The sequence below is a fragment of the Zootoca vivipara genome, chromosome 16 (genome assembly GCF_965207765.1).
Source record: "Zootoca vivipara chromosome 16, rZooViv2.hap1.1, whole genome shotgun sequence".
Taxonomy (NCBI): Eukaryota; Metazoa; Chordata; class Lepidosauria; order Squamata; family Lacertidae; genus Zootoca; species Zootoca vivipara.
Genome location: NC_142599.1, coordinates 38,635,614 through 38,657,590, shown reverse-complemented (window position 1 = coordinate 38,657,590; position 21,977 = coordinate 38,635,614). Strand labels below are relative to the sequence as shown.

The 21,977-nt window shown below is 47.1% G+C and overlaps 1 protein-coding gene across 4 annotated transcripts in view; it reads right to left on the bottom strand.

Moving 5' to 3' along the window:
* The window catches only part of SEMA6C (semaphorin 6C), a 99,926-nt gene that overhangs the window by 30,402 nt on the left and 47,547 nt on the right, over positions 1 to 21,977 (bottom strand). For 3 of the 4 annotated variants that reach the window (XM_060269548.2, XM_060269549.2, XM_088659739.1), the window contains exons 2-13: positions 10,217 to 10,395; positions 9,778 to 9,892; positions 9,421 to 9,478; positions 9,072 to 9,128; positions 8,583 to 8,684; positions 7,575 to 7,665; positions 6,136 to 6,258; positions 5,573 to 5,661; positions 4,516 to 4,733; positions 3,095 to 3,226; positions 1,465 to 1,620; positions 653 to 826 (exon numbers count right to left, since the gene is read on the bottom strand). In XM_060269548.2, the coding sequence (XP_060125531.2) occupies positions 653 to 826; positions 1,465 to 1,620; positions 3,095 to 3,226; positions 4,516 to 4,733; positions 5,573 to 5,661; positions 6,136 to 6,258; positions 7,575 to 7,665; positions 8,583 to 8,684; positions 9,072 to 9,128; positions 9,421 to 9,478; positions 9,778 to 9,892; positions 10,217 to 10,316 (1,415 nt within the window). In that variant the 5' untranslated portion in view covers positions 10,317 to 10,395. Of the gene's footprint in view, positions 1 to 652; positions 827 to 1,464; positions 1,621 to 3,094; positions 3,227 to 4,515; positions 4,734 to 5,572; positions 5,662 to 6,135; positions 6,259 to 7,574; positions 7,666 to 8,582; positions 8,685 to 9,071; positions 9,129 to 9,420; positions 9,479 to 9,777; positions 9,893 to 10,216; positions 10,396 to 15,700; positions 15,824 to 21,977 lie in introns of those variants that run through there. The other variant, XM_088659738.1, reaches the window with a different exon arrangement.

Sequence of the window (21,977 nt, the reverse complement as noted above, 5' to 3'; positions counted from 1 at the left end):
TGGCTGAGCTCCAATCCTGCAAGCAGAAGGCCTCGGGTTCAGTCCCATATACAGTGGTACCTCAAGTCAGGGCCAGCCCTAAGGCAAGGCTGGGTGGTGCAAGGTGCCAGGGCGCCGGGCCGCGCCTGCCACGCTGAAGCAGTGCCGTGCCCCGAGCCTCCTCCTGCTGTGGCCACTGAGGCATGGGAGCCAGGGAAGAGGCAGAGGCTGGATGCTGCAGCCGAAGCCTTCCCCTCTTCCCCTCCAGCTGCTGCCTGCCTCCTCCAGCCCTGCAAAACTTCCAGCAGCAGTGGAAAAGGTCAGCAACTCTGGGGAATGGCGTGGGGGGGGGGCGCGCCGGAGGGATCTTTGAACCACAGCGCTGGATAGGCTTAAGACGGCCCTGCCTCGAGTCGAGAACTTTGCCCCAGGATGAGAACGGAAGTCGTGTGCCAGCAGCGCCGCGGCAGCAAGAGGCCCCATTAGCGAAAGCACGCCTCTAGTTAAGAACAGTTTCAGGTTAAGAACGAATTAAGTTAAGAACAGTTAAGAACTGTTAAGAACAGTTTCAGGTTAAGAACGAATTAAGTTCGTAACTAGAGGTACCACTGTATCTCCGAATTAAAGGATCCAAATAAAAGACTGTGCATGGAAACAGAGGGTCAGGACTCACAGCGACGGGTTGTAGACAGACATCTCCTCCAGCAGCAAAGTCTCGACCGTGGAATTCTCAGTGGTGGTGGAGAGGACCTTCAGGACTGTGCCATCTTCTGAGCCCAGGAAGAGGACCGTGTGATTTTGAAAGGGGCCAGCTGTTGTGTCCACGCCCAGACGGGTCAGCTTGTACCTGGGAGGGGAATGGCAGGGAGGAGAGGAGGAATGGAAGGAGCAGGGAGAAAAGGCCACACTTTGTAGATTTTGCAAGGTTTTGCAAGGCTTGTTTTAAAGAACTTGCAAAAGGGACAAGGCTTTCAAAAGCTAGCAGTTCAGGTTGTACGATGCTTCGTTTAAAAGGAGGTTTCGCATGAGACTTTACCCCCTATCTAGCAGCTCAGGTTCTGCAAGGCTTATTTTAAAGGAGCTGGTTCACAAGGGGAGATTTTTCCCTAGCTAGTAATGGGAGATTTTTCCCTAGCTAGCAGCTCAGGTTCTGCAAGGCTTATTTTAAAGGAACTTGTTCACAAGGGGAGATTTTTCCCTAGCTAGCAGCTCAGGTTCTGCAAGGCTTATTTTCAGGTGAACTTCTTCCCTTCAGCTAGCAGCTCAGGTTCTGCGTGGGTTCTCTTCCAAGAAAAGGAAAGCTCAGGTCTTGCAAAGCTTCCCTTGAAATGGCTACTATCGTCGAGAGGAAAGCCAACCTCAGTGGAAACAGAGCTAACTCAAGAGAAAGGAATTCAAAAGTATCCCAGGAGCAGAGGGGGAAATTCAGCAGACCTGCACATGAGCTCCCAAACTTGGCTCTATCCACGACTGGCAAAAAGTTACCTGCTGGTGGTCTTCGTAAACCAGGGCTGCTCCGTGACCGAGGGCACAGCTTCATCAAGGAGAGGGAAGGACTTGATGAACCCAAGCATCTCATCCGGGAAGCTGTTGGAGGTTTTGAAGCTTGACGCTTTTCCGATACCAGCACAGCAGCCCGGTCTGGAAGGCATTGGGGGATTAGGAGCCAGGACAGGGTGGGCGTGGTAGGAAAAAACAGATCAACAGAAGAACCACACACATACCCAACCTCCAAGCCCCACTCCTGCTTCTGCACACGGCAGATTTCTACACACTCTGCCTACATGTTTGGAAACTGAGGACTAGAAACTTGCTTTTAAAAATAAATAAATAAATTGCAATGTGTGTGCAGGCCTGTGTGCACGTTTATGTGTGTGAGAGTGTCAACAATTATTTGAAATTTTGAGAGACAGGTTGATGGTGCATTTTCAGCTCTGGGCATGGCTGATTTCTTTAAACTCTCTGCCTTCCAAACATTTATTTACTTGAACCATGCAGCTTAAAAAAAACTAACAAAAAACCCTGATCTTTGGGGGAGTATATATATATATATATAGAGAGAGAGAGAGAGAGAGAGAGAGAGAGTCTCCTAGTAATGAAGCTCTGTAAACCAGAAAGTGAACAGCACACAGCACTGCTTACAATTATTTAAAAGAGTGGGAGAGGAGGTTAGCGACGGCTGAGGATGCAGTTTCAAAAACAGCTGCCATCTGCTCCTCAAATTCAATTTGAATCCTTTTTTTTTAAATGGCCACGTGTATCAGCTACCTCTGCATTGCATGACAATCTGCACTACTTTGCCCCCTTAAAATTAAGGTCTGCTGCGTCCAGGTGACCAAAACGCTGCACGCTCTGCCCGAATGATGTGAAGAATTGCTACTGCTTCTTCTGCAACTCTGAACAGCTGAGGACGTCAGGAGAGCTTGCTGGATCAGGCCCCTTTGAGGCCAGTATCCTGTTCTCACAGTCGCCAAGCAGATGCCTTTGTAAGGGGGGGGGATCTGCAATCAGGATTCGAACACAAGAGCGCTCTCCCCTCCTGCGGTTTCCAGCCACTGGTATTATTTAGAAGCAATTGCTACCTCTGACTGTGGAGTCAGACCATAGCCAGGGAGGCTAGTAGCTGTCGGTAGCCCTCTCCTCCTCCCTGAATTTGTCCAATCCTCTTTTCAAGTCGTGTCCAAGTTGGCTGCCCTCACTGCCTGCCTCCTGCAGGAGCGAGTCCCACAACTCGCTCCTGCAGTTGATTTCTACAAGGGCACCCCCAGCCCCTAGAAAACCTTATTTGCACCCTACTTTACGCTTCTCAAATTTCAGCAGGCATTCAAGCCTCTTTTCCCCCAAACGACACGGCCAGGAGCTAGATGTTAGGGGCTAGAAACCTGATCTGTTATTTTTAAAGATGAAAGCAGGGCTTCTTGGAAAGAAGGAAAGGCAGAAAGAAGAAGTGAAAAGGGGGAGAGGCCACCCTCCTTTGGCTCTTACCCTGCTCACAGCTGGCATGCGGCCTGACAGAGATTACCCCCTGTGGGAATGCCACCCTGACAAGGAAAAAAAAGCTTCTCTGCCCCTGATCTGTCAGTTCCAGGGGTGGGCGGGGAGGGGACTTTCCTACCTGGGCTTCGGTACTTTCTCCTCTGGGATGGGGGTCCACGCCGCGTCCACGTTCCTCTGCTCCTTGAACTTGCCGTTGAAGACCCTCTCTACTTCATCCATGTAGAAGGCACAGACAGCTGAGCCCGTGATGCTAGATGCAGGGGAGAGCAAGAACAGGGCCACCAATGAGGACTAGCAACTTACGACAATCTTTTTTGCCATTTATATTTTATTAAATTTCAAAAATTTCACATATGCACATAATAATGTTTTCTTTTGTTTTGTCAACTTCCCACCCCGTTTTCCACAGTATTTTTTTTAAATTTCTCCCCCTTTCTTCACCCTGTCTTCTCTCTATCATAACCACAATACAATAATCTCTAACTCCTTCTGTAGCTCATAGTTTGAATCCCGCTTGTGAATTCATCATGCTATAATCTTGCTTTAAATGTTAAAAAAAAAGTTTTCCATTCTTCCACAAAACAATCTTGATTAGGTTTTCTTATTTTTGGCTGTCAACTTTGCCAATTCTGCATAGCTCATTACTTTAATGATCCATTCTTTTTGGGTGGGAATTTCTGCTTCTTTCCATAAAGAAAGGATCCTAGCTGCTGTCGTTGCATGCATAAACCATGTGCCGTCTTTAGGAGAAAGAGCTATAGCTCGGTGGCAGAGCAGCCATGCAGACAGTCACAAATTCAATCTCCAGGAGAGACTTGGGAATATCCCCTGGGGAGCTGCTGCCAGTCAGTGTGGACAATATTGAGCTAGATCAGGCATCCCCAAACTTCGGCCCTCCAGATGTTTTGGACTACAGTTCCCATCTTCCCTGACCACTGGTCCTGTTAGCTAGGGATCATGGGAGTTGTAGGCCAAAACATCTGGAGGGCCGCAGTTTGGGGATGCCTGAGCTAGATGAACCAAAGGTGCATCTCCGTATAGGCCAGCTTCTTATATCTCTCCGAAGCAAAGCAGCCTAATCTTGTCGTGTGTTACAGCCGGCAGGATGCAAACCTGCAGCTCAGGTCTTGCAAGGCCTTGCCAGAAAGATGGGATTCGTACAAGCTAGCGGCTCAGCAAAACTTCCTGACCACCTGTCACATTTGTATCCTTCCTTTCCACCAAACGGTGGCTAATAGCAAAGAAGCCTTGTAAAAACAATGATCAGATCAGGTTCTGCTAGGCTTATTTTAAGGCTCCTGGAAAAGGCGCAAGACTCATTCAGGTTCTGCAAGGCCCATTTTAACCGCCTGAGCTCAGCGCAAGCTAACAGCTCAGGCCCTTTAATTCCCTTTAATTGCCAAAAGAGAGAAGATCCCTTCGAGTCAAGCGCTCAGGTTGGGCAAAGCCCATTTTAAGGACCCAGACAAGTTTCACCAAAGCTAGCAGCTCAGGTTCTGCAAAGTTTGGGGGAAGGCGAGGCTCTGCAGCAGCGGTTACCTGTTGGACTGGGTGGCAAAGACTGCGAAAATGGCCGCCCGCCCGTTCACCTGGGTCACGTCTGTGACAGCCTGAAGGACGTCGAAGTAGAAAAAGGAATCCCCAGGGACGGAGCAGTTGAGGCGAGCTTTGAGGAAGGAGGTCCAGTATTTCTCCAACACTCGGGGAGAGCCCCCCATGTCGTTCTTGCACACTCTGCCCACCCGGGAGAAGATAACCTGGAACCGGAGGTGGAGGGGAGAGAGATCAGGGCGAGTTGTTTCCCCAGGGGGACAAAATGCATCTCTGCCAGAATAGCTAAACAATGCTACCTTTGGATATTTAATAATGTTATCCGTGGCTACTGCTCCCCATTAGGCTTCCTTAGTCCCGTGTGCTATCATATCACAATTAAATAGCGCCATCATAAATTTGCTTTGTTTGTATATTGTCACGATCCACCTTGTAATAAAGACCCCCTCCCCCTTAAATTTAATAGTTTATACATTTAATAAGCTAGCACGCCAATGCTTCCGGTTACAGGAACAGGCTATTTCTCAGAACCAAATCTCTTAAAAATGAAGTTAAAGTTCCAGACCTCATGGTCAGGATAAGAAGAGAGGAAGCCACCTTATTTCACAGAATTATTGAGTTGGAAGGGACACCAAGGGTCATCTAGTCCAACCCTCTGCAATGCAGGGAATTTTTAAAAATTGATTTACATACTTTTATTGATTTATTGCTTTTATAGCCCACCCTTTTCCCTTCAAGGAGTTCAAGGCGATGTACATAGCTCTCTGCCTCCCCATTTCATCCCCACAACCTCCCTGCAAGATCGCCCTGCCCCAAGGTCAGCCAGGGAGTGTCATGTCTGAGTGGGGATATGAACCTGGGTCTCTCTCCCAGGTTTGACACTCTGACCACCAAAATAGTCTTACAGCAAATTCCCCCAGAGAGAAGAAGCCATGGCAGTTAAAAGCCAGCCGAGGGCGGGGCCCACGCATATGGCCCTGTCAAACGAGCACCACTCAAAACCCCAGAAATCTCATGCGCGCTTGCCGCCATCTTGGATGCTCACCCGTCCCAGCGTGGTGTATTCCATGGAGATCTCCCGGAAGAAGAAATAGACGTAATTCCCGTACTCGAGAGCATGCAGGAAATGTGGTTCTGGAAGGGTAGAAGTTGCTTTTTAAAACGTGGGCGCTTGGCGATTTCTCAGCAACGCCAGGCCATCCCGCCCAACCCTATTTCGTTGAGCAAGGGAAGGGAGCAGAAACTGAGCAGTTACCCCCATTCTTCCCTCAGGAGACGGGAGACTTCATTCATTTCCCCCTCCACCACACCATCTCCCCGCATATGCGCTTGGGGCGCATGTTCCCCTCGCAGAGGCATTTCCGCCAGAGAACCACACTGCAAAATTCAAATTTTTGCCTTCCCATTTGCAGATTGCTTCGGAAAGCGTAAACTCGGTCGGTTCCCTTTCCGTTTGCGAACCAAACCGAGCTGTTCTCCTTCACCCTTGCCCTAGACTCGCTCCCCTTTCATGGTCTCCGGAACATGGGCGAAAAAAGAGGGCTCTCTAATTGCATCTGTTGGTCACACTCCACCGTCAACATTTCCCGCTGCCCCCCCCACTCTCACCTCGCAGCCACTTGGAGTCATATTTGACAGTCCTCAACACTGGACTCCTCTCGCCCAGACTTCGGTAGATGACAGTGTCGCTGGCTTGGAAGTCTGCCACGGTGGCAGAATACAGATTCCCTTCTGTGAAGGAGAGGAAAAGGGGGGGGGGGGAGAAACATCCCAGAAATTCCCATGAGGTTGCATTCAATCGTGCCAAAACCATTTGCCACTTTGTGCTGCATGAACGCCATGTCGATGTAATGTTCTTTTTCGGGGGGTGGGGGTGGGGAGGAGCCTTTTATTCTAGTGAGGACTAGAATCTTGCTTTTAGGGAATCTTTTTGGCCTGCTGGGCCAGATATTTTATCTCCGCTACCCAGCACCACAGACCAACTTTGACAGGTAGGTGGGACCACCGCCCCATCTGTCATCTGCCTTCGGAACAATGCCAGGTGATTGACACCTGTCAAAGCACAAAAGCGGTTGCTAAAAATGGAAAATTTCCTCCTCTGCAGAAAAAACCTACATTGGCTCCCAGTATGTTTCTGAGAACAATTCGTAGTGTTGGTGCTGACCTTGAAAGCCCTAAATGGCTTCGGCCCAGTATACCTGAAGGAGCGTCTCCACCTCCATCGTTCTGCCCGGACACTGAGGTCCAGTGCCGAGGGCCTTCTGGCGGTTCCCTCCCTGCGAGAAGTGAGGTTACGGGGAACTAGGCAGAGGGCCTTCTTGGTAGTGGCGCCCGCCCTGTGGAACGCCCTCCCATCAGATGTCAAAGAGAAAAACATCTACCAGACTTTTAGAAGACATCTGAAGGCAGCCCTGTTTAGGGAAGCATTTAATGTTTAACAGACCATTGTAATTTAATACTTCCCTTGGAAGCCGCCCAGAGTGGCTGGGGAAACCCAGCCAGATGGGCTGGGTATAAATAATAAATTATTATTATTATTATTATTATTATTAAGCTTGTATTCCCATGGAGCATCTTTCGCCTTCTATAGAAATTTGCAGAGATCTTTGCACAATGCTTCCCCAAGCCCCCTCACCAGCCGGATATGGAAGTCCGGTGGGTCAAATTTAGCCGGGGGGCTGGAGGTTCCCCGCCTGATTTAGGGGAACAACCATAACTCACTCAGCATCTTCCAGGTAAGGCTAGGATCCCAAGGATGAACTCTTAAATATCCCATGCCACCTTTTTCTCCAAGGAGCTCAGAGTGGCGTACGTGGTTATTCCTCTGTTCTTTTCACCCTCACAACAACCTTGCGATGTAGGTCACCACATTAAGCTTCATGAGATTTGAACCCTGGTCTCTCCTGCATCCTTGTCATACACTCTCACCACATCACCACACTGGCTCTAAACTGGAGGCACATTGTTGGAGTCGAGCAATGGTCCAGGTACACACACACACAAAAACACACACCCTGAAACACACCATACAATTTTCAAAGACGGACCTGCGAAAAGCGCCACGTTGTTCTGCTTTGCGTCAAAGGGACACCGCGCCTGTCCGTTCAGCTCCTCGCCTTCCTGCTCCAAGTTGCTGATCTGGGTGCCGCAGAAATTGGGGTGAGTTTAGTCAAAGGCCGGCACCATGAGCCCCAAACCCAAGAAAGATTTCCCCCCACGCTCAGTTCCACGGTGCCACAAGGTCCCAGAATGCCTCGTGTTGCTGCCAAGTCCCCGCTCGATTTGCAGCAGGAAGGTGTCTCCCTTTGCGGGTGGGGAATCTTCCTCGGCTCAAGAGCCGCAATGACTGCTGAGGGCCGCATGCCAGAGGTAGGTGGGGCCAGAAGCAAAGGGTGTGGAGCAACACGTGCAAATTTTGCATGTGCAAATTTGGCTGTCATTTCAAATGCGTTTGCAAATTTCACCAGTGCAAAATTCGGAAAGGCAAATCTCACTGTTTCACGGCAGGTAGGGTTTCGATCTTGTCTTAAACCTATTCGTCGTTGCCGCTTTTAGTAATCTTATGTGTCAGTTGCCTTGAGGTGGTTTGTTAAGAAGGCAATTAATAAACCAATGAAGGCAAAATAAAATAAAATAATTTAAAAAAACGAAACAAATAAATTAAAAAAACAAAACAAAAATAATTTAATTTAATTTAAAAACAAAACAATAAAACAATTACATTAAAAACAAACAAAACAAAAATAATTTAATTTATTTTAAAAACAAAACAATAAAATAAAATAAAGAGAGGCTACCGTACTTTTGTCACACTCTCACATCCCCTTCTCCATCCAGAAAAGCAAGAGGCATTATCAGATATTATCCAGCTGGTCAAAAAACACTCTGGGAGGGTGTGACTCAAGGCCAGTGGAGGGGCGTGGCTTGGGGACAGGGGGCGTGGCAAGGGGCGTGGCGAGGGAGAGTTCTGTGGAGCAGAGACAGGTGGCTGCATTTGGCCCATGGGGTTACGGTTCCCGACCGATCCATCAACTGGTCCCAAACAAGCTTCCTACCTTGTAGGTCCGGCACATGGGGTTGAAAGCGTTTGTCCCACACGCCAAGAGGGTTTCTTCGTTCTTTTGAACCAATACTTTGATGTAGTTGTAACATTCATTCTGGAATCGGGGCAGAGTGAGAAAGGTCAAGGACTTACCCCAGAGTTGGGGGAACACTTAGAATAATTTTTTTTTATATTGTGATTTTATGTTGTAACTGCCCTGAGACCTGCAGGTATATTTAATAAATAAGTAAATAAAATAATAGAATAATAGAACCATATAGTGGGAAGGGGTCACGAGGGTCATCTAGTACTCCAACCCTCTTCAATGCAGATTTCTTTCGCTCCATGTGGGGCTCGAACCCACGGCTGGAGATCAAGAGTCTCATGCTCTACCAACTGAGCTACCCCACCTCACACAGGCAAATGCCACTGCCAGTCCCGAGGACAATCAGGATGCAGAAACCAATACAGATCCTAGAACCGAGATCCTCGCAGTTCTTACCCGGAGCTTTCCTCTCATCGCACAATTTTCCATGTCTTGTGTCTTCCATGTGAGGTGCTGAGGGGGTAAGGTGGAGGAAAGAGAAGCCAGAACAGGGCAATGGTTAGAGGGTGGTGAAATAGTGTTCTAGGTGATACATGATCTAGAACAAGCAAGGGACTGGTTTTTAAACATTGCAGACATTTAGCAGAATTCTTTCTAGGTAGTATGCTCTTCTCAGTGAAAGAGCAGTACTAGGCAACACACAAAAGATCCCACTGTGAAGGTGTTCTAGGTTCCTCATAGCAACGATGGCAGGTTTTAGGTAGCACAACCAGGCCTTAAGCCATTGGGTTAAAAAAAACCTCACCCTCTTTGGAGAGAAGTCATCCTTGGTCCGTTGGAGATCGAAGGCATAGACGTGGTCTCTGATGGCCAGCAGGGTGGTGGGGAGAGAGAAAGGAGAAATAGATAAATAACTCCCTCACGTATTACTCAAACACTGCTGAGGAAGGTAAAAGGTGAGAGCCACTTTGCATTTCAGGACGCGGTAGGTCCTCCACCTTGGAATCTCTGTATCCTGACTTTATTACGCCTTCTGCTGGTCCATGGCTGGTTCTCAGCATCGAAGGGCCAGATCCCAGCTCAGACCAGAACCCGGGACCCCAAATGTAGGAAACGCAAACAAAATGGCCGCCAGCACCACCTTCCCTGCCCTGTCACTTACCGCGCAGCAATGAAAAGGGTTTGGTTGAGTCTCAGCATACTCTGGAAATCCAGGCCTAGCTGGGCAGTGTCATTGTCCCCTGTGAGGCCACGGAAAACAGGATACTGGGATGTTCCTGGTGGGTGGGGAGGGGGAGAGAAAGAATGCCCTATTAGAAAAAAATACGTCCTTCTACAGAAAAAGCATCTTTAGGGCCAGTTCTCTCCCCCCCCCCGCCCTCCGTTCTTTCCAGTCGAGGGAGATGGGGAAAGCAACACCTGTTGAATACCTGTCCGCTTGTTAGAAAGAGTGCTTCCTTCCTTAGGAGACGCACCTTCAAACAGAGCTGATTGTTTTCCCACCCTCCAGTCAAGGGAGGATGGGGGAAGCAACACCTGTTGAATACCTGCCTGTCCTGGTTTCATTGTGCAAACAGCTTGAGACCGGGCTGCACACTCACCTGCCCTGCCGACAGTGCTGAGCGGAGTCAAATCCTTGGGGAAGGAAGTCGCAGACACCAGGAAGAATAAAAGGGCAGGCTGGAGGAAGGGAAGGATCATTCTCAGAACTTTCCCGGGAGGAGAGGAGAAGCGAGGGAGGCGGGTCCTAGGAGCGAAACATGCTTCCCTTCAGCAGGCCCTGGAAGACAGCAGGAAAGAGCAGGGTTGGGGTCTGAATGTGCAGGTTCTCTCCCCCTTTTCAGGGATAGTTCCAAAATCTGTTTTCATTTTAAAAAATATTTTTCCCCTCCCCATTTATTTTGGAGGAATGAGTTATCTATACTTAAAAATAAAAACCATTGCAACCTCCCACCCCAAATTTCACGAATGGTTCCCACACCAAATTCAACAGAGATTCTCCCTCCTTTTTTTTGTAGCTTTAAAATCTGTTTTTCTTTTTTAAAAAGCTATTCTTTTCCTATTTTGGAGGAACGACTCCTATTTGCATTTTTTAAAACAGCTGCAGGGGGGGGGTCTTCAACCCAAATGGCCCCCGAACCAAATTCAGTGGAGATACTTCTTTTTCTAAAGTTTTGGTACATTTTTTTAAACTAAAAAAAAGTTGCTAACAACTCTTAGCAGAGACCCTTAGGAAACTACAGTTCCCAGGATTATTGCAATAGGCCACAACTGGGATGATATTGCTTTGAACATACAGAACTTTACAGAAGTGTGTATATCAGGCAAAAATTCATGCAGACGTGCATATTAGGAGAGATTTGTTGATATATTTTCTTGAGGATTTTTTTTTTTAAAAAAAACTTTCCCAAAGTGATGTATGATTGCTAATAGGAGGAACAGCCCAAATATCAGAAATTAGATGGGAACGATTGGATAAAATAACCTCAGACATTGATACAGTGGTACCTTGGTTCTCAAACTTAATCTGTTCCAGAAGTCCGTTCCAAAACTAAAGCGTTCCAAAACCAAGGCACGCTTTCCCATAGAAAGTAATGCAAAATGGATTAATCCGTTCCAGACAGCAACTTAACATGAATTTTACTATCTAATGAGACCATTGATCCATAAAATGAAAGCAATAAACAATGTACTGCCTTCACACAATCAACCAACCAATCAATCAGTAGCTGAACTGGGTTCCACACATTCATAAAAACAAACAAACAAACAAAAAGAGCCGCAAAAACCCCAAAACAGGCAGACCTCAGTGTAACACTCAAAACGGAAGTGTAACACTCAAAACAGAGCGTGTTTGGCTTCCGAAAAAAGTTCGCAAACCGGAACACTTACTTCCTGGTTTGCAGTGTTTGGGTTCCAAGTTGTTTGAGTACCAAGGTACCACTGTATATCGGCCCCATTCCTCTCCAATTGCAGTCAAGCTGTGGGAAGGGCTAGGTAAATGAACTCTGCGCATGCTCAGATGCAACTGACACACTTCAGGTGCGAGCTGGAGCAGAGCTGAAAAACTGAAACAGCTTTTAGGGGGCAGGGAGGGTGAACCCACAGATTCCCGGGGGGGGGCAGCTGCGGCAGCAATCGAGCCCCCTAAAACTTTCCTGCTGACCCTGAAAAGAAAGGCGTTTTGCTAAGACAGCCTCAAAGCTCACAGAACCAAACGCTATAAATATCTAAGGTGTGCCCCCCCCCGATTCATTTAGTGAATTAACAGTGTGTACAATTTGTCTATTTCTAAATGCACGGCCACAAATCAGCGAAGGACAGCTGGTGTCCCGGATCGGGTTGCAATGGAAATCCCCTTCCACAGATCGGATGGAAACATGCTTCCCCCCCCCCAAAAAAAAAACTTTGGGGAAACGGGGACATCATCCCAGAGCCCTAGAGGTCAGATTGTGTGGGGCAGGCTGGAATCCGGCAAGGATCAATTAAGGCTCGGAGGTTCTCACTCTTTTAAGTTCCGTTATTTTTTTATATCTACATGATATGTATATAAATAGTCATTTCCTTAAACAAACAAGGCAATTACGAATCAGCACCACCAACACATAAGCAACAGGTATAAATTAGTATTCCCTATTGGTGTTTATTTATTTCATAAAATGCAAACACCGCTTGGTTGTAAAAAAATAAACAGACCTCAAAGCGGTTTACAATGAGAATTAAACAATGAAACTATCCGTAGAAGCAACTTTTTAAAACATCCAAATCAGCAATGAACTGAAAAGAGATTCATAGAATCATTTGATTTGGAAGGGACCCCAAACGTAATCTAGTCCAGCCCCTTGTAATGAAGGAATCTCAATACTACTACTACTACTAATAATAATAATTTATTATTTATACCCCGCCACTTTATTTATACCACTCTGGGCGGCTTCCAGCAGAAATATTAAAATACAATAATTTATTAAACATTAAAAGCTTCCCTAAACAGGGCTGCCTTCAGATGTCCTCTAAAAAGTTTGGTAGTTGTTTTTCTCTTTGACATCTGCTGGGAGGGCGTTCCACAGGGCGGGTGCCACTACCGAGATGGCCCTCTGCCTGGTTCCCTGTAACTTGGCTTCTCGCAGCGAGGGAAGCGGCAGAAGGCCCTTGGCGGCACTGGACCTCAGTGTCTGGGCAGAACGATGGAGGTGTAGACGCTCCTTCAGGTATACTGGACTGTATACTAAAACACATATCAACACACATCATTAAAACACATCATTCTCCATGTCTAGGCAGGGGCTTGTCTGAACAAAAACATTTTAAGCAGGTGTCGAAAAGAGCACAGCGAAGGCGTCTGGCTGATGTCAACAGGCAAGGAGTTCCAAAATCTAGGTGCCGCCATATTAGAATATCAATTTCTTACAAACGTGTGTGGAACAGGTATTATTTGGCCCCCTTAACAGTGCCTGTTCCACCGACTGAAGCCACCAAGTGCATACTAGCTTGGTAAGGAAATTTCACAGGTAAACTGGTCCCAGGTTGTTGAGGGCATTATAAACTAATAGCAACACTTTGAATTTGGCCTGGTAGCAAACTGGCAACCGGCACAGATCTCTGAGTCCAGGTGTCACAAGAGCCGTCCCAGTTTCTGATTTGATCCTGGAATGTCCCCATTTTCCTTGGGACATTCCTATTTTCAGCAGATAAATATTAGAGGGTATGGAGTTATGTGACCCACGAACCAAGGAGATAAGGAACTGTACAACCTTTAGAAGACATCTGAAGGCAGCCCTATATAGGGGAGTTTTTTAATGTTTAATGTTTCATTATGTTTTTATATATGTTGGAGGGTATTTAGTAGTAGTAGTGGTAGTAGTAGTAATGATGATGATGATGATGATGATGATGATAATAATAATAATAATAATATGTTGGAGGATTATTGGAGGATTATTATTACTAAATACCCTCCAACATATATAAAACATAATAAAACATTAAACATTAAAAACAACAACTTGGGTTTAATGTCAAAAAAAATTCTTGGGTTCCATGATCACTGCAGATGGTGACAGCAGTAACGAAATTAAAAGACGCCTGCTTCTTGGGAGAAAAGCAATGACAAACCTAGACAGCATCTTAAAAAGCAGAGACATCACCTTGCCGACAAAGGTCCATATAGTTAAAGCTATGGTTTTCCCAGTAGTGATGTATGGAAGTGAGAGCTGGACCATAAAGAAGGCTGATCGCCAAAGAATGGATGCTTTTGAATTATGGTGCTGGAGGAGACTCTTGAGCAGGCATCCCCAAACTGCGGCCCTCCAGATGTTTTGGCCTACAACTCCCATGATCCCTAGCTAACAGGACCAGTGGTCGGGGAAGATGGGAATTGTAGCCCAAAACACCTGGAGGGCCGAAGTTTGGGGATGCCTGCTCTTGAGAGTCCCATGGACTGCAAGAAGATCTAACCTCTCCATTCTGAAGGAAATCAGCCCTGAGTGCTCACTGGAAGGACAGATCCTGAAGCTGAGGCTCCAAGACTTTGGCCACCTCATGAGAAGAGAAGAATCCTTGGAAAAGACCCTGATGTTGGGAAAGATGGAGGGCACAAGGAGAAGTGGATGACAGAGGATGAGATGGTTGGACAGTGTTCTCGAAGCTACTAGCATGAGTTTGACCAAAATGCGGGAGGCAGTGTGCTCTGGTCCATGGGGTCACGAAGAGTCAGACACCACTAAACGACTAAACAACAACTACAACAACAACTACAACTACAACACAACCATCAGTTTTTCAGAGTATAATTCCTTTCCCAAGTTATCGCTCATCTTTTTTGTAAAGACTACAATCCACAGGCCATCGGCAGAGAAAACAAACATCTTATTTTCCGCTGCTCCCAGTACTAAATAATTGGCAACTGTGGCATGGATGGAGCTCTTATTACATACTGTACAGGCCTTGCTCTAAATAATTAGCATTTATAGTATTTATGAAGCTCCCATTACTTGCAGCTCCTAGCTCTATAATAACAAATCAGCACATTTATCGTATTTATGGAGCGCTGTTTCTGTACAGCTCCTAGCACGGAGTAATAACAGGCACTTCTAGCATTTAAACTCTTATTGCTTTCCTCTCCAAGTGCTTAATAATTAGTTAGCTTTTATGAAGCAATGATTATTATAGCAATTACAGGCTGCTCGATAGCCTGCGCCTCTCCCAGAGGTTTGCAGACCATAAGATAATTTTTTTAAAAGAAGAAGAAGATTGAAGTGGAAATCAACAAATCAAAGTAACGGAATTGTGTAAAATCCGCAATAAAACCAGCAGCGATGACTATAAAAATCAAATCACATCTCCCAGGTGGGGATTTCACTTTCCGGACAAACCTATAATGAAACGAAGGAAAGGCATCAGCTAAATATTCAGTTCACTGGGTTCGATACGAGCTGAGCAAGCCACTCAAAATTATCTAGGATTTATTACAGCAGAGGCGGCAATTCACAGGATCAGACACTACATAGAACTCCTGGTGCCAAACTGTTAAGACTGCATCTGAAAAGGTCCTACTCAGAGTAGGACTCTTAAGACTATCAATTTCAAGCAATTGATCCCCATCTTTTTGTAGCTGCCCAGTTCTACGCTGTAAGCTCCTTGAGGGCAGAGACTTTCCGCACCAGCCCTGATGAAGAGCAGTCGAGCACCGCCACAAATTACCATATTTTTCTGTGTATAAGGCTAGGGTTTTCCACTAAAAATGTCAAAAATTAGGGGGCGTCTTATACACGGATAGTGTATTTAGGATTTTCTTAAATCTGAGTCCCCAAAAATCCAGGGGAAAATATGGTAGTTCAGAATTTTAACAAGAGTTGTCTCCTACGGCTTCTCTCTCTCTCTCTCTCTCTCTCTCTCTCTCTCTCTCTCTCTCTCTCTCTCTGATTCTTTCTACTTTCCAGCACCGCTTAACCAGCACCCCTTCCCTCCCCACATGCCCCTGTCTCTCTGGATCCCCAAAGTCACAGAAGGATCGGCCACCAGCAGTTTGGTGACGTGAGAGGAGCCTCTTCTGGGAACTGTCTGTCTCCTTCCTCGACGTCTACCTGGCGCAGTTTTGCATCCTTGGGGAGCACAGCAGTCTCTCTGTGTGTCTGCATGCGCCAGAGGCCCAGATGTTCCTCCAATTACTGCGGGGAGAGAGTTGCACAGAGAGAAAACGGGATGCGTGCCTTAACGGCAGGATGGGACAACAAGATTCAATCCTGCTTCTCCGCAATACGGGGAGGTATTGTCGAAACGGCGCCTAGAATAGCCCTTTAAAAAAATATAAAAGGGGGGGGTCATAATAAGAGTAAAAAGTTGAAACTGTAATAAATACTGACTAATAATAATAAAAAATTAAATTATATATTGCTCTTTATCAAAAGATCTCAAGGCGGTGTACAACATTAGAAACATATTGCGAAGCATCAATGATAAAAACATAATAAAAACATAGTGAAAAGCATGCTGACAGGCAGCCTAGTTGCAGTGAAAACTACCTCTTGGAAATGGAGCCTCCTAACTCAAAAGCAGTCTATCTCCATTTTGGATCCTAACCAAGCCTGAGCATTGTGGCTACTGCCACATCGTATGGAAGCCAATCCTAAAATGTTAGACACGGTGTGAAGTGGAAAACAGAGGGCGAGAACGTGGTTAAGTCAACTTGAGTTTACACCCATTAGATAATGTCTTGCGGGGGGTTGGACTAGATGACCCCTGGGTCCCTTCCAGTAATTCTATGACTAGAGGCGGGCGCCCTTCAGGCATGTTTGATCCACAGTCCAGTTTCATGTGGGTGACAATTAGACAGAGAGAGAAAAGGAGTTAGCTCCGCCCACTTCCCAATCTGGCCACACCCACTTCAGACACTTTCTCCTTCTGCTGTTTGTATGTGACCCCCCCACAGATTTCACTATAATCATTCTACTGAGTGCTGGCCTCTAAGTCAACACTGTACCCCCACAAATCGTAGAAATAACCAGAAGCCATTTTATACGACTTTAGTCCAGTTCCCAATACAGTGGTAGTTCTGGATATATACCTGATCCGTTCCGGGGTGCCGTTCGCACCCTGAAAAGTATGCATCCAGAGCGGTGCTTTTGAGCGTGCGCGAAGCGCCAATAGAACGCTTCTGCGCACGTGCAAAGCGTACAGAATGCTCCTGCGCATGCGCGCGCAGCGAACCCCAGAAGTAAACACTTCCGGGTCCGCCATGTTCTTAAGTTGAAAATACGCAACCCGCAGCTACGCAACCCAAGGTATGTCTGTACAGTGAAGGCTTGATATCAACCGGCAGGGAGTTCCAAAGAGCAGGAACTGCCATAGCTCAGTAGTAGAGCATCTGTGTTCCATGGGACAGGCCCCAGATTCAACCCCCAGCGTCACCAGGTAGGGCAGGGGGCGTCCTCTATCTGAACCTCGATAGCTGCTGCCAGTCAGTGCAGGGAACACTGAGCCAATGGACCAACAGTTCGACTCGGCAGAAGTCCTGTTTCTAACATTAGGAAGGCCCTCCTGGTGGTCTGTGCTGCTCAGCAGACCGCCTAGAGGAGGCGTCAGCAAACTTTTTCAGCAGGAGGCCGGTCCACTGTCCCTCAGACCTGGGGGGGGGGGCTATTTTTGGGGGTGTGTGTGTGAATGAATTCCTATGCCCCACAAATAACCCAGAGATGCCTTTTAAGTAAAAGGACACATTCTACTCATGTAAAAACATGCTGATTCCCAAACCGTCCGCAGGCCGGATTTAGAAGGCGATTGGGCTGGATCCGGCCTCCGGTCCTTAAGTTGCCCACCCATGGCCTAGACACTTGTAAGCAAAAGGCTGGTGGCTGCCTGATTGGTGGATTTCCTGTGCCGGTGAGGGGTTGGACTAGATGCCCTTGGGGGAGCCCTTGGGGAATTTGCATACCTCGGAAGGTTGACATGGAATAAGATCCACAAATGGAATGAGAGGAGAAGGAACCCGAAGTGGATTTCCAATGCCCTGGCAATGGGGCAGCCCGCCCAGATCGAGGGGCAAAGCGCCAACCTTTATAAATAGCCCGTGGGTGGTGCACGTTTTAGCCATGCATGGCAATGAAAACAGCCGTGTGATATTTATGGAGACAGAATCCCCTAGCCAGGGAGAGGGAGAAGAGATGGAGAGCGTGTGTGGGGAGGAAAATTCACAGGGTCGCCTTTGGAACGAAGAGGTGAACCAACAGGAGTTTCGCACAAAACGGAGAAACACTTGGCTTTTAATTTTTTAAAAAATGTCAAGTTCATAGTCCTCATGGCAGGAGAAAACAAGTTGCTTTTATGAACAATAGCAATAATTGATTATTATTTATTATTTATACCCCACCTAGAGATTGGAAGGCCTGGAAAAAAAACTGGAGAAATTTGGGGGGAGGACTAGTCCCCCCCCCCGTTTTCCCCCGAAGCTGTTTTTCCCAGAAAAATGGGGGGGGGGGAATAGTTTGATATAGTTTGAATATTCCATACACCTTTCCCCTCCAATTTTTCCTGGAAAAAATGACTTTGGAGGTCTGTACCAACTGACACCAGGCAGGTCCTCTCACTGTACTCTTTCCGGAAACAGCTCAAAACATTTTTGTTAGGGCCAGCCCATCTGAACACGTAGAAGCTGCACGTGATTTAACCACTTTTAACCACTGTCGACTTTAATCATCTTTTGAATACTCTTAAATACCTTGCTTTTAACTGTGTTTTATCAATCATTTTAATGTTCTGTTGTATATTTGTGTAAACTGTTTAGAAGCTCTTTTACCATCATGCGGTTTATAATATATAATAACCAATTCAATTTTAAAACACACACACACACCTTTTCCTTTCAAACAGAATTTGAACCTTTGTGCAACATACTATTCAGTAACTGGATGTTGGTTCCTTCTGGGCCTGGCATGCAAAAAAATTGCCTTACGCTTTGCCTCGGCTGTCCTCAAGTAGAGATGGGAAGGCCTGGGGAAAAGCCGGATTTTTTCCCCCCAGAAGTCCATGAGAAAAATGACGAAGAGGAAGAAGAAATGGAAAATGATAGCAGTACTGGTGGCTCTCAACAGAATATTAAGAACACAATAAAATATCAGACATTAAAAACTTCCTTGAACAGGGCTGCCTTCGGATGTCTTCTTAAAGTCTTATTTCCTTGACATCTGACGGGAGGTGTGAACAAAATTGGTGTGATCTGAAACTGTTTTCGGACATGCATTTTGCACAAAATCGAGAAACCCTTAGCCGTTTTATTCTAGTCCTTTTATTCAAGTTCCTAGTCCTCATGTCGGAAGGGGGAAAAGGCTGGCTTTTACAGAGAAATAGTTTGGAGGCGAATTTGTTCCCCCCCACTTTTTAGAAGTGCATTTCTTTTTCAGATGGCTTTTACAGATGCATTTTGACGTGTGTGTTTTGGAGGAAGCGACTCTTTCTCTCCCTCCCATATTCCCTCGCTCCAGGATGCCAGGAACTTGGGCAAACAGCCCCCCCCCTCTCCACCCCCCCCCCTATACACTAGCAATCAACCATCTGAAATGAGTTTGCCAATGAACAGAACAGGCAGCCAACCTTATTTTGGCTTCCAGCTCCCCCCTCCCTCCCTCCCCCCTTGCAAACTACACGCATCCTTTTCTCAGGGAGCCTGAAAATTAATTTCCACCAAGATCTCCTTCCTTGAAGTCTCCTTAATCCTTCGATGAGGCGCTGGCTGGCTCGCTGGGGTTGTCTATGGGTTGTTGCAGAAGGGGTTTTTTTTTTAGGGGGGGGGGAATTACACACACAATATATATATATATTTTCTCCCAAGACGCGGACAAGGTGAGAAGACTGTGATGTCGGATTATGTTTACACTTGTTAAACTAAACTTTCCAGCTGGTGTATAATTAGAATCCAAGAAGCGAGACACCAGAGATAGAGTTGGTTTAATAATAATTCTATATTATGTATTTATATCGTATAGGGGAGGAGGATTCTAGAAGAGCACAAATACAGAAGGGTGCACTTCTGGTCGGCAGGCCAAATCCGGCCCCCCAGGTAGCAGAATGCGGCCCCCGGGACCCTCGCAAGGCCACACTTCCTTTTCACTTCCAAATACAGTGGTACCTTTTGTTCCGAAACTTAATCCGTTCAGGAAGTCCGTTCCAAAACCAAAGCGTTCCAAAACCAAGGCGCGCTTTCCCGTAGAAAGTAATGCAAAACGGATCGATCCGTTCCAGGCTTTTAAAAACAACCCCTAAAACAGCAATTTAACATGAATTTTACTATCGAACGAGACCGTTGATCCGTAAAATGAAAGCAATGAACAATGTATTGCGGTCCCACAATCAATCCATCAGTAGCTGAACTGGGTTCCACACAGTCACAAAAACAAAATAAAAGAGCCGCAAAAACAAACAGAAAAACGCAAAAAAAAAAAGCAAAAACAGACGGACCTCAGCGTAACACTCAAAACGGAAGTGTGGCACTCAAATCGGAAGCGTAAGACTCAAAACGGAGCACATTCGGCTTCCAAAAAAAGTCCACAAACTGGAACACTTACTCCCGGGTTTGCAATGTTTGGGCTCCAAGTTGTTTGAGTACCAAGGCGTTTGAGAACCAAGGTACCACTGTATCAGAACCGTCAAGCTGACGCAAGCAGGCATCACCAGCAAACCTTCTTCTCTTTCTCTCTCTCTTCTAATTCTTCAATTAGCACAGGGGTGAAACACTTGCACTGTGGCTCTAACTATCAGCTTGTAGGCGGCATTCGCACCCCTCTTTTCAAGGTGACTAAGCGTTGGCATTTCATGCCACACCAGATCAATTATATTATTATACAGAACAGGTGCGACGGACGCCTTCACCGCGGTGGCCAGATTTGGCATGCAGGCATTTTCTCTCTCTTCTGGCTCATCAAGACCTCACTGATTTGGGCTGGCGGAAGCAGCAAAACGAATGGGATTCAGGATGCGGCCTGGCCTTGGCTGACGCCAGAATCCTGAAGTGAATCGGGTTGGGGGATTTGAATCGCCTGAGCCAGGTGGAGACAAACTTGAGTCTCCCTGGAGCAGCAGAGAAGTCACTGGAGAAGCAGACCCCAGCAGGACCGAATCCTGCACCCAACAGCTGCAGAGTGGAGGATTAAATCCTGCGGGTTGAAGGAAGCTACTTTGCAAGCACCTTCCGGGGAGACGGTACCTCCTTCTCTCCCCACCCAGCGCCCACTCCCGACTGTATATTAAATTTGGGGTTAAATCCCTAATTAAACGTTAGCCCCCAACCCCTAACTGATTTGGGCCCCCGATCTGGGTCAGACGTTCCCCTGGAATCGGGCCAATCTAAGGTCCCCAATCGGATAGAAATTATAGCCCTGATCAAGATGATGATGATCAATTTGTAATAAAGATAATAATTTATTACAGTCAAGCCCCGGTTTGCGACCGCCTCCGTTTGCGACCGCTTCAGTTTCCGACCACTGCAGACCCGGAAGTATTTACGTCCGGGTTCCACGGCGCTCGGATGCGCAGAAGTGATCTGCGCAGCGTGTGTGTGCGCAGAAGTGATCTGCACAGCGAGTGCGTGTGCAGAAGTGCTCTATCGGCGCTTCGCGCAGAAGCGTACCTTCAGCGAGCGACTGGCTCCGTGGAATGGATTGCGGTCGCAAACCAAAGTACCACTGTATTTGTAAACTTGTGTTTCCTAGGAAGAGGGGGTGGCTGTTTAACCACTGGGAATTGCATGCCCTCCAACATTTCTCTGATGAAAATTGGGGTGTCCAATTCAATGATGATGATGATGATGATGATGATGATAACCCACCCACCTGACTGGGTTGCCCCAACCCCTCTGGCCGGCTTCCAACATACACAAAAACGTAATAAAACATTAAAAAGCTACCCTATACATGTCTGCCTTGAGATGTCCTCTAAAGGTTGTATAGTTATTGATACGAACTGCCAGGGCCGTCCTAAGCGTTTCCCAGCGTGGTGGGCGGGCAGGCGCAGCGCGGCTGCCACAGGTGCTGCTGCGCGGCGGGCAGGCAAGCACAGCGTGGTTGCCGTGGGCGCAGCTGCGTGGCGGACCAGCCGGCCGGCCAGCGGGCGGGCGCAGCTCGCGGTGCCCACCTGGCGGGCTGGCGCCGTGGTGCCCTGCGCCACCCAGCCTGGCCGTAGGGCCGGCCCTGCGAACTGTCCCCTTCCTGATAATCAGATCAATTATTTGATTATGACCTTCTACCTTCCTCGGCAGAGAAAAGGAAGACACTGTGTGTGCAGCACACACACGTGAGAACGAGCAATAATCACATGCATTCCTCGCTGCCTCCACCTGCGGCCCCTGGGTGGGCGAGTGCGGCCCTCGCTAGC